Below are 12,806 nucleotides of genomic sequence, written 5' to 3'. Positions count from 1 at the left end.
GTCATTACCAGTCTGTTGAGTGTGTGGTATATCTTGTGAATATTTGCCAATGTTGATAGATGAGAGTTCAGTTGAAAATCTGTGAAATGAGATGAGAGACAGTTATAGAATACTTTCACTCTTATTCAGACATGTGTAACTTTGGTGGTTCATACTGCTCATTAATAATGGCCGACATCTAAATTGGTTATCTAGAACCCCGCCGGAAAAACGTACCTATAACATTAATCAGATCAATACATTGATGATCAAAAATGAACAAGCTAAACAAAACCTTAAACACGGTAAATCTTTGGAAATATGCCTGGTTTTCAACAACCTCTCTGTGTTTTGTACATATTAACTCATACACTACTAGATTAAAATGACCCTACTTACTGTGCTGAATTATTGCAAGGCAATTTACATTGAATGATGTTTGGGGAGCGGTCACTTCTTGGATAATGTACTGTAAGCACTGAAGGAAACTATGGTGAACGCACAAAACCTGGACATATACAAAAAGATTTCCAAAGCACTTCCACATGTTTACATACAGTGTATAATGAACAGACATTGATGATTTGCCCATCTCAGCCGTAAGGACGATTCATGGGTGAACAAGTACAATCTTATCTTTTAGGATGAAACATCTGAAGACAGATGCATTTTTTTCTGCATATCACAAATGATTTAAACTGTAAGTGTGGGCAGATTAACACATGCTTCTTGTAGCTCTGAACAACAAATAACTTAACAGGGAACATTTTTTATACATGTATTTAGCAAAGATACAATTACCAAATGTGCACTTACTTTCCATTGCAGTCTTATTAAACAGTAAATGCAATGAATATCACCCAACAGCCCAATATCACCAAAGAACACATCTCCAATTGCAGACAAGAACAGTAAATAACTGCAGAGTGGGATCAAACAGCTCCAATAGGAAGCATTCAACTTCATGTGAAATCACTGTTATAAGACCATTTTGGAACACAACAATTTATAGAGAGAGTATGTAAATTACTTTAGAAGACTGCAAGTGAATTGTGTAGACCCCCCCTCCGCCCACAGCATAAATGAGGTTCTCTTTCAGTAAATGAGTAGGATAGCATGGTGGTCAGAAATACATAATTTTGTTGAGGTTTTTTGTATGTATGGAAACATTAATAAATTTGTTCACATTAATAAAATGTACTTTGAAAAAGTTTCATGCTGTAAATGTAATCAACTCAATATACTGACACTGACTATAAATTGGAAATATCTATATTTAAAAAAAAAAAAAAAGTTTCATGCTTTTATCAAAACATAAAATAAAAAAATGCACATAGACTACAGTGTATTCATAGCAATACTGACCCAGTAATTACATAGATCATCAGTAATAGGAGCAAAGCTTTGCAAAGTATTCAATATTTGACTTATGGTGGTATATTTGAAAGTGGATAGGAGCCTTAAAGAAACGCACATCCACATAATCATTAACATTTATATAGCTCCAGCAAATTCAGTAGCGAATTACTATTAGAAACAAAACACAGCAATAAAACAATACTGGGTAATAGACAGACAGAGAGGTAAGCCCGGCTTGCAAGATTACAATACTTTTTCATATCACATGTTGGAGAATATTAGAGGGCATCTATCTACCTGCATTAATCTGAGCTTTTGACAAAAAGTGAAACCCTTTTTTGGCAAAGATTATTTAATCTAGCCCAGGTTATCGCAAATACCAAATAAGTGAGAAAGTTGGAGCTCACCACGATTTAAAAGGTTCATGTTGAACAGTATGCAGAAATAATGCACCCATAAACCATGCGGTTTAGACCACCTATTAGGTTTTTAACTAATTAACCTCAAATTGCCACAAGTATGGGCACAAAAAGACCCCCGATGCCCATCTGACGGGGAGCCATGGGAGGTTTGAATAGGACAGATAGTAGATGCGATTGAATGACTGCATTTGACAGTGTATGTGGTGATCATTCTCCTGCATTAATGTAGATCAGTCAGAACTTACTGTTCAGGATCCTCCCGTTTTGGCCAAACAGGACTGTGTACGTGTATGGCTGGCTAATGTATGGTCAGCTATACGCACACAAGGACCTTAAGGCAGAACTGGCTACTCTGTGTCAGTAGCACTTTATTTAATCTGTTCCCTCAAATATAATTGACCTATTATGACCTTTAGGGCAATTTCAAAACTTTAATTACAGCTATTATCCATTGTAAAAAAGTGGCATCATATTCCACAGTTATGGGGGTGAAATTTAAATGTTCAATGACAAAACAGCATTAAAATTGTGTGTCTGTTCAAGACAGATGCCTGGGTGGGTATATGTGTATTGATTTCTAATGCTAGGGTAACTATAACTGATTCTATTTTATGTATTTGAATACACTGAATATATCGTATTCTAGCGTGAAGCTTCAAAATTCTATATCTGACCAACCACTACTAGGGTCAAAACAATACAGACCTCAAATTTAGAAACAGCATCAGGCATGATTTTCAAGATAGTTCAAGCTTAAACAGAAATATACACCTGAACAACTCTAATGTAGGCTATTATTAACCAATACAATAAGGGGTTACTTTAATTTAAATTTGTAATTTTATCCCAAACAATACATCATACCAGGGTGTGTGGTCTCGCCACACACCTGTGAAACATGTACATAGCTATAGTTACTGAAGCCACTTATTAAGATTTACTATGTGAACTGGAATTTAACAAGGTAGTGAGGTTTGAAACCATCTGTTTCAAGCACAATCATTCTGCTATAAAATGGTTTACTGAATAAAGATTAAAGGAATTATCCACCCTGTACTGATAACAGTCTTAGAGCTAGATGGAATCATAGGGGACATGGGTTTTAGGCTAGGAACACACTACAGTGTTTTCAGACGATTATCGGGGCAATCAATCGATAAACGTCCATTCGGCCTGATATCGTATTAGTGTGCACGTTGCAACCATGAACTATTATCACTCCAAAGCTCATTGTATTGTTTCATTTAATTTTTAAACTGGACTAAAGATGTTGTTCAACAGTGAAACAGTAATTCTGCAGTGTGTCTGCACTTATGACCAGCAGTGTCCATAGATATCTATGGAGTGTGCAGAGTCACAATCTTTTTTTTTTTTTAGCAAATCGTTATGACACAGATGAAGAGAACAGATCTGAAGGTAACGTGTTTAGTGTGTACACATGAATCGGCATGCTGATTGGGACTTTTTTTTTTTTTTTTTTTTTAAATCTTTGGTAAAATCCTTTAGGATATTGCATTGTGAGAAATTTAGCAGAATGGGTACCCAGCCTTGCTGGTAAGCAGAGGTATTGACCAATCACATGCAAAGGATGGACAATCCATTTCACGGCTTACGCGCAAGAGCAGTTCATTACGTGGAATCTGATCCTACACTCACTGCAACATTAATATCTTACAAAAATGAATGGTAATAAAAAAAAAAAAGAAAAAAGGTAATAAATACAATAGAACACAATTCTAGAGATTTCATATTCACAGTCATTATGCCCTTTGAGTTGTCTAACCGGGACAAAACAATAAAGGCGACTGTGCCATAAAGTAATGTACTTTCTTCATTGAGATGCAGAATGAGAGACAATGCTAACATACAACAACAATAGACACACTCGGGGCCTGAGTCATTAGGGGAGGAAAAGCAAGAAAAAGGAGTAAATGTTCTCCGGGACAAACCATGTTACAATGGAAGGGGTGCAAATTAATTTATTATTTTGCACATAAGATAAATACTGGCTATTTTTTCATCTAGCACACAAATACTTGATAGCTTTATTTTTATACTGAAATTTAAAGTTGAACTAGGACATGCCCTACCCCAACTATAAATCTGTCCCCACATTTTAAGTTTACCTTCCCCTCCAATGCAACATGGTTTTGCCCAGATTCAAAGTTACTCCTTTTTTATGCTTTGCTCTCCTTAATGACTCAGGCTCTCGGAGTAGAAATATATCATATTGATGCAACTGAGTAAAAAGGGAGAGAGGAAGCAAAACAGGCCACAAGGCCAGACATTCCCACACCACATAAGCAGAGCTTTAAATTCAAAGAACTTCTGAACTATAGCATATCCAATAAGGAACATCATCCTCCAGAAATTATTCAAGTACAGATTAACTTTGGTCACACAAAATCTCAAAGAGAACCAAAATGGATATGTAATCAAATATATAGCCTCCGTGTGCACTCAGGAAATTAGATCCATTCACACAACATAGACTATAGAGCAGGGATAAGCAACCTGCGGCTCTCCAGGTGTTGTGAAACTACAAATCCCAGCATGCCTTGCCACCTATCGGCTGGTTATCTACTGGCAAAGCATGCTGGAACTTGTAGTTTCACAACACCTGGAGAGCCGCAGGTTGCCTACCCCTGCTATAGAGGTAAGATTACATAGAAACATTTGTGGCTCAACCAAAGGTTTACATGATTTTTTCAGGGCCAGGAAGAGAATGATAGCTTGCACTAGTGTGTGTGTGTGTGTGTGTGTGTATATATGTGTATATATATATATATATATATATATATATATATATATATATATATATATATATATATATATACACACACACACATCTGTGAATGTTACAAGGTGATCAAATATTGTATTCAATGTAGTGGCCACTTTAGTAGAAAACTTAATTACGTAAATTTAATATAGATATTTAATGAGCTTTGCTTGAATGAACCAATATTCCACTGTGAAGGAACTAAGTCCAAGGAGATGAGTTGCTGATCCGCTACACACTGTGGATGTAGGGTGGAAAAAGTCTTCAAAATCCTGCGGTTGAATCAACATTAATTGAGCAGTTATAAAGGGGGCAGGATCCTTGATGAGTAATGAAAACCTAGATGGATGACAAATTCTCCATTGATGATTTCCTCCTCTAACTCACACACCAGAACATCAATGGAGAACTATCTTGCAGAACACAGATGTGTAGAGGGAACTTTATGCACATGTGTACTGCTGGAGTGACTGGGGATACTACTATAATAATAAATAAATATATATATATATATAAATAAATATAAAAATGAAGGGATGATTGGATATTAGGAATAGCACATGGGTCACCCACAATATTCCTAGAATGAATTGCAAATTCACAGAGCTGTCCTTCTAGATATCAAGCAAATGTTAACCATGAAATGAATTGATGTCGTGATCGCCAACACCCCCTTAATGGAAAAAAAATTTTTAAAGACTTCTGCATGTTTTTTTTAAAACTTCTCCAACTTGTTAAATCCTAGAGTAATCTGTTTGAACACTGAGGGGCATATTCAATTAGCTTTCCCCTATGGGGTGCGAATGAAAATCCACGTTATTACGGTACCGTGGATTGACTTTGTGGGCCATTCCAGCGCGATCCCGTGAACCGGAAAGCTAATTTAATATGCCCCTGACTGTTGCTGTCGTTTAGTATAAATGCAGTCCACTAAACGTATTCTTTTTTTTCTAAATTCATACCCTCATTTTATAAGTAATAAACAGCCGTGGTAGCAGCATTGCACCTACAAATTTATTTTTAAACTGCACAGAATTTCCCTTACCAAACCTCTTTTTATTTGCAGCATGGTACCAGACAGGAGAAAGTTTTGGCTCTGAAAAGAACCAGGTTCTCGTTCTCTTAATTATCAAATCTGACTTTTAATAGTCTGTTGAGCATTTCTCTAAACTGGTGCCAACCATGCAGCACCACACCCCACCTCCCCTAAAGATGAATGCTGGTAGCATACATTTTGAGGGAGATTATGTAAACTCCTTTAGCAAAAACTAGAGCGGTTCTTTAAATGTATACAACCGCACAGCCACATTGTGTCTTCTTAATCAGAGACAGGAAATAGCATGTGTAGCCCTGGCCTAAAATGGAGCCAAAACAAAATGTCTTTTAGAACTTTACAGCAGTGATGGGCAACTCAATACAGTTCAGGGCCCGCATTGTGCAGCCCTCTAGCCTTCAAAAGGGGCGCACGGTACCCTTGCTCTCAGTAATATGTTAAAACAATGCATTTAGTCATAGCAAGGACACCTATCTGTAATGACATAGCAGATACTTTAAACAAGTGTTACAAGCTATAAAAATAGCTGGGAGTTGCAGATGAAGGTTCAGAAGGCCACATGAGGCCATAAGGCCGTCTGTTGCCCGTCACTTCAGTAGATCTACTAGAACGGAGAATGATTCAGTGCTATATAAACGGTGACTCTCTTCAGAATCCTTTCTGGACCCTGGGGCCACTAGTGCAGCAGACATCTTTATTTTGACACTACATGGATACCAGCAAAGTTTTCCCAATCCTCATGTGTAGAACATTTGCAACTGTGGTAAAGTAAGGTTAAAAATAAATGCAGGCAAGTCACAGTTGCCTACTCTCCAGGAATGTCTAGGAGACTCCCAAATTTCTAAGAGTCCTCCCGGGAGAGCAGGGCAACCTTCTGGATCCCGGCCAGAGCTGCAAGTTAAAAGCAGGGGGTGGGGCCTAGTGACACGATTCACGCATCATTGTGGCTATGCCCCTGCTGTTATAGGCCAAAAATGGTGATGCCTGTTTAAGGGGTGGAGCCAATTACGTGACTCTCCAAGCCCCACCCCCAACGGAAAACTAATTGCCAAAGATGGCAAGCATGAGGTAAGCAAAACACAGTGACCACACACAGTGCATTAAGATTAGTATTTTTATTTATTTGGAGCTTTTTTCTCCTTTTTAACCCATATCAACTAAGTCCACACCAAACACACTTTTGATTGTCACCTCATATTGAATATTACTTTTCCTCACATAATTAAAATATATAACATTATCAAAAGTTCAAAGAACACCAAAACTATATTTTTGTATGTGTGTGTGAACATTGATGTTATGCTTATGGTGTGTATCTTTCAGTTGAATAACAGTTTGATAATAGTTTTGCATTTAGGGTTGAGAGATGCTGGCATAATTAATAACTTGGCGTAATCCTTCTACCAATCCAGTCAGCCAGAGCATGCAGCGAAAATATACTGAAAGTTGAGAGCAAACGAAGGCTCGACTGTAACTTTGCAGGAGACAGACAGAAAGACTTAGGGGTATATTTACTAAGCTGAGGGTTTGAAAAAGTGGGGATGTTGCCTATAGCAACCAATCAGATTCTAGCTTTCATTTATTTAGTACTTTCTACAAAATGACAGCTAGAATCTGATTGGTTGCTATAGGCAACATCCCCACTTTTTCAAACCCGCAGCTTAGTAAATCTAGCCCTTAGAATCTATATACACTCATCAGTGACAACATTATTGCCTCTGACAAATGAAGTGAACAACATTACAATAACACCTGTGGCACATTCGGCACTAAGTTAACAGTCAGCTTTTGAAGTTGATGGGTTTGGAAGCAGGGAAAATGGGTAAGTGTTTAAGGATCCCACAAGGGCAAAATTGTCATGACTAGACAACTAGGTCAGTGCATCACCCAAACTGCAAGTCTTGTGGGGTGTTCCCAGTATGAACTTGTTAGTACACATAACAAAGGAAGTCTACAATTTTGCAATTTAGTCAGTGATGCAAGTTTGGAGCGAAAAGTTGGCCCGTCTTGTCCAATCTCACAGAAGAGCTACTGTAACACAAACTGCTGAAAAAGTTAATGCTGGCTATGATAGAAAGTGGTCAGAAAACACAGTGCATCGCAGTTTGCCAAGTATCCGCAGACAAGTCAGAGTGCCTATGCTGACCCCTGGCCACCGCCGAAAAGCACCTACAATGGGCATGTGAGCGCCAGAACTGGCCCATGGAGCAATGAAAGGTGGCCTGATCTGATGAATCGCGTTTGCTTTTACATCATGTGGATAGCCGCGGGCATGTGCGTCATTTACCTGGAGAGATGGGAAGAAGGCAAAAGTGAGGAAGTGTGATGTTCTGCTGGGAAACATTGGGTCCCGGTATTTATGAGGATATTACTTGACACGTATCACCTACCTAAACATTATTGCAGACCAAATACACCCCTTCAAGGCAACGGTATTCCCTGATGGCAATGGCCTCTATCAGAAGGATAATGGGCCTTGCCACACTGCAAAAATAGTTCAGGAATGGTTTGAGGAACATGACAAAGAAGAGTTGACTTGGCCTCCAAATTTCCCAGATCTCAATCCGATCGAGCATCTGTGGGATATGCCAGAAAAGTAAGTCAGAGCCATGGAGGCCCCACCTCGCAAATTACAGGACTTAAAGGCTTGTCTGCTATCATCGTGTTGTCAGATACCACAGGAAACCTTCAGAGGTCATATGGAGTCCATACATCGAGGGGTCAGAGCTCTTTTGGTAAAATGAAGGGGACCTACACAAGATTAGGCAGGTGGTTTTAATGTTGTGGCTGATCTGTGTATTATATGTATATTTAATTACAGAAAAGTCACAGGGGCTCTGCATGCTTTTGATTGGATAAATTATAGAAAATGCCTATTTACTGTTAGCTGATTTTATTTCCAGTCTTGATTGCCTGGGGAATTTATCAAAGGAGCTATCTGCTACCATACAATAAAGGAGACTGATAGTGAATATGTAGGTAGTTTGTTTCTGTACTGCATCACAAAGTGTTAAAATATGGTGGCATGTTTGATTTAGAGGGGTTGAAGTATAACTACCACTGTGAGAACACTTCATGTCGTCAAACCTTTAAACTTTATATGTAAGCAGATTTGTATCATTTTATGTGGGAATTCTATTAAAAATATTTGGCATGCCGATTGTTAGATATGGTTAACAGACGAATATACAGACATCCACTCCAAGCCTGTCAAGCAAGGAAAAACAGGAGCGATGGCTGTCATACCTTCTTTCAGCCACATACCCATAGGCATTTGACATGCATTAAGAACTAGTAAAACTCCATCTAAAATGTGAATGCATTCATGTGCTCTTGATATGTGTTTTTACTAGAGTCAAAATGCTTTCCAATGTGTTAAAAAGTGGTACTAGAAATAATGGTTTTCAGTTCAAAATTATTTTCTTATTAAAAACAAAAAAAAACAAACACTGGTGAGTATGAGGCTTTAATGTTATGGTGACACATCATGGGTATTTTGAACGGTGAGAGCCTAAACTTAAAACCCATTTTGTAATACCACATGGAACTTGTGAAGAACTGTAATTCAAATGTTATGATTCAATACCAGCTGAATGGTGCCTGTTCATGATGCCCTATGCAGTGATCATGCCAGTTTCAATAAACACCAGTTCTTAGGAGCCAGGAAAAATGGTACAATGACATTAATAACAAAGCAGAATGAATAGCATTTTTACATTTCAGAGAATTAAAATAGCCTTTATTTTTCTTCCACACATACTAAAACCACATGGCCGTTTCATCCGCACTCACCTTCCAGTGATCCAGGGCAGAGATGCAAGTGGGTTACTAGAAAAAGCTTTTTGGAAATGTAATAAAAGTATGCCAGCTTCAACAGCTCAACCAGATATCTGTGCAGGAACATTACATTTGGTGACATTGTGTAAATGATCATGTTGGGGGTCACATACTCAGAAGGAGAAGTTTTACCCCAGCAAGCAAGGGAAGCTGCGCCCCATCCCTGCAATGATTACAGCTACAGTACAAAAGCAGTAACAGGGAAAGCACAGCAATTTGTGGGTTACTGTAAAAAGATTACTCTACCCAGTAGAAATCTAAAAATGGAACATTTGTGGAGTTAGCCTTTAAGAGAGGGAAAAAAAATTCTGCGGATTATGGAAGCACAATCCGAGGTCTTACTTACACAAAGGTAGCTCAATACGGAGTGAGGAAGACAGTTTTGTAAAACAAGAATATAAGTGCTGCAGCATTTAAAATAGAAAATCTGCAAACAAAACACTAACAAAACAATGAAAAGTTTATTTTTTATGTTTACATAAGGTAAGAATTATCATTTTACTAATCCAAGAAACGTTTCTTAATGTCAGCCAAACAAACTTTGCTGTACAGGTAAATGGGCGCGTTATATAAGAGCTAAACAAATTTATTCCATGAGGTAAGAATGTGTGATGTTCAAAAAACAAACATGTTCCACCTTTGAAAACACTGTAGTTACACTGCATTGACTTGATATTGCTCTAGTATATCCCTATGTCCCAGTTAACCAATCACTTCATGAAAGTGTACTCTATGCCTGCACAAGAGGAGAGGCAGCAATCTCGAGGGTTATCAATTCACTATGAACTAATGTCATCACTGGGACATTTTGTGTCTCATTGATGTAATTAGTTCCTACAGAACAGATAGGCTGCATTCTCATGAATAGTGCATAGGCAACAGGTACACGTTAAATGGGTTGTCTATTTTTGGAAAATCTCCCTTTCAATTGAGCCCCCCCACCACCACTTAGTGCTTTGCCAGGGGTTCCAAGTGACCTGTTTGTAGCCACAGTCATCAAAGCAAAATCCTGAAGTCAACATTATCCATAGCATTCTGTACTATGGATGGAAGGTATGTAACTAGTATGGCACCAGACAGGACTGGCCCCAGGTCCTGACCATTGAGGTACAGCACTTATTACACACTGTTGCCTGGGCAAAATTTAGTTACCCGACTCCGCAAGAGCTCTTTACTCCTCCGGAAAACTACTGCAAATGGAGGTCTGGGGGTAAATGTATTAACATGTGGATTCGTCAAAAGGCAATTTTATTAAAAGCCAAAACGTGTCTTTTTAAATATGATGGTCAAAAACACCAATTTGAAAAATTCAGAGGTCAATACATTTACCATATGGAGTGGAGGAGAAAATCAACAAAGTACTTATGGGAAGTTAATGGGTTCAACCCCTTTAAATGGACCTTTTCACTCATTTCACCCATTATCTAATATTAAGTCATATGTGGGAATGAAGTTTATGAGCTTCATCAACCTGTAAGATACCTGGGCATCCAGCAATTCCTTACATGGTTTTCCATGGGTGAAAAATGTTTTACCTTATCCACTCTACATGCAAGCCCTACAAATGTACACATAACAAAAGGAAGGCTACAATTTTGCCTTTAGTTTAATTTTAGATCCTTTAAATATGAGATTTGCAAACACACCGATTTTGTATTCACCTCATTGTGTAGCAGTATTCATAATGCAAGCACTGAACTAATCATGCTTAGTGACTACCCCAAAAAACCTACTGTACAGCCCATTCTTATGCACAAGCACAACCACCTCAGACACAAAAGACAGCAGTAATTATGTGTGAATTTGCCATGTTTATGGCTTTTACCTGATGTGACTTCTCACCAACCTACCCCTGTGATTAGGCAATGCATGTATACCTATTAGGAGGAGACTATTTGCATATAAAGTGTGCACCTATATAGGTATCCCTATCCTTGATCTGTAGACCTCACTGGAGGTGAGCAGACACCTCATATTTCTGTATATACATATTGACAACTGCATGTAACTGGGTTACACCAATATCAGTGACGTTTGATGTACCTGTGCACAAAGACTACTGACAAAGGATAATAGATGACACATCCTACAACTGCCTGTGACTACCCTGCCAGCAGGGGGCAGTCTTCTGCCTGGCACAGACTGGTACCTGTCCCCAGAGCTGCAGTGGAACACCCAGCAGGGAGCAGGGACAAGCTATATCCCACAGGGGGCAGAGGGAGGTCTGTCTCGGAAAAAAGGGAAGGGAGCGCCAGACGATGATGGCGGCCGCTATTATTACGCAGCAGCCGGAGCCACAGTCGTACAACGCCTCGCACTACCAGCCGCTGACACTCAGGGGCCACTATGTCATTGCAGGAGGCGCACAGACCCCCGTGTGTCCAGACTAGCCCCCCGACTGCGGGAACATGCTATGGCGATGACAGGTGGAGGGGAGCCAGCTGAGGCCTGTACTTACTGACAGCATCCGAGTGCATTTTCGTGTGACGCAGACAGACAGGCACTAGCAGCCTGGTCCCCCCACTTCAGCTCCTCGACCCGCACTCACTTCGCAGGGCACACGCACACTGCTTAGCCGCGCCCACCACAGCGTCGATTGGCCTCGGAATTCAGTGGGCCCGCCCCTTAACCCGAGCGATTGGTTCGTCGACGCAATGGGCGGAGAAGGGAGGTTGCGGGAACTTGGGGCGGGACATATAGTTTCATAGGGGGGCTTGTGTGTGACGTCATAATCTAGGTGCTGCTTGGCCCCGCCCACAAATATCCTGGAGAGAGAGGGAGCTGTCATGACTCTGGCGTTTGTGTCCTGAGCTAACTCGCAGTGACGTCATGAGCAGGTGTTATGGGAAAGATCTTATTGGTCAATACAGCCGAGGGTTGGACACGTGGGTTTCGTCTTTGCCAGGGTGTGGGACAGATTGGGGGATACTTCACCAGTACATGAGTGTGTGGACTGGTACCCAAATATCCATTTATTATTATCAGTCCAGTCATGTCCAGGTTTGATTGTTGATAGTTATTATGTACTTGCTATAGATGACGTTAATACATTGGAGATGATTTAGGTTTGCACATAAGATTAGGCCCACTGCACTTGCCAAGTACTTGCACCAGTATTTTGCACAGGCGTTTGCTGCCCCTTGCACAGAAAATGGTGCATTTGTGGCAGCAAGGTAGCTAAGTGGTTAGCACTTCTGCCTCACAGCACTGGGGTCATGAGTTCAATTCCCGACCATGGCCTCATCTGTGTGGAGTTTGTATGTTCTACCTGTGGTTGCGTGGGTTTCATCTGGGTGCTCCTGTTTCCTCCCACACTCCAAAAATATACTAGTAGGTTAATTGGCTGCTATCAAAAATTAACCCTAGTGTCTCT

General features: G+C 39.8%; 1 protein-coding gene across 1 annotated transcript in view; it reads right to left on the bottom strand.

Annotated features, from left to right (window-relative positions):
• DCUN1D4 (defective in cullin neddylation 1 domain containing 4) overlaps nucleotides 1–12,040 on the bottom strand; it is a 43,566-nt gene extending 31,526 nt beyond the window's left edge. The window contains exons 1-2 of the mRNA XM_075195505.1: nucleotides 11,892–12,040; nucleotides 9–79 (exon numbers count right to left, since the gene is read on the bottom strand). Coding sequence (XP_075051606.1) covers nucleotides 9–79; nucleotides 11,892–11,910 — 90 coding nt within the window. The 5' untranslated portion in view covers nucleotides 11,911–12,040. The remainder of the gene's footprint in view (nucleotides 1–8; nucleotides 80–11,891) is intronic.
• Between the last annotated feature and the right edge of the window lie 766 nt (nucleotides 12,041–12,806).

This window comes from Mixophyes fleayi, chromosome 1 (assembly GCF_038048845.1).
Source record: "Mixophyes fleayi isolate aMixFle1 chromosome 1, aMixFle1.hap1, whole genome shotgun sequence".
Taxonomy (NCBI): Eukaryota; Metazoa; Chordata; class Amphibia; order Anura; family Limnodynastidae; genus Mixophyes; species Mixophyes fleayi.
The sequence above is the reverse complement of the archived record's forward strand: the minus strand, read 5'-3'. Positions and strand labels throughout refer to the sequence as shown.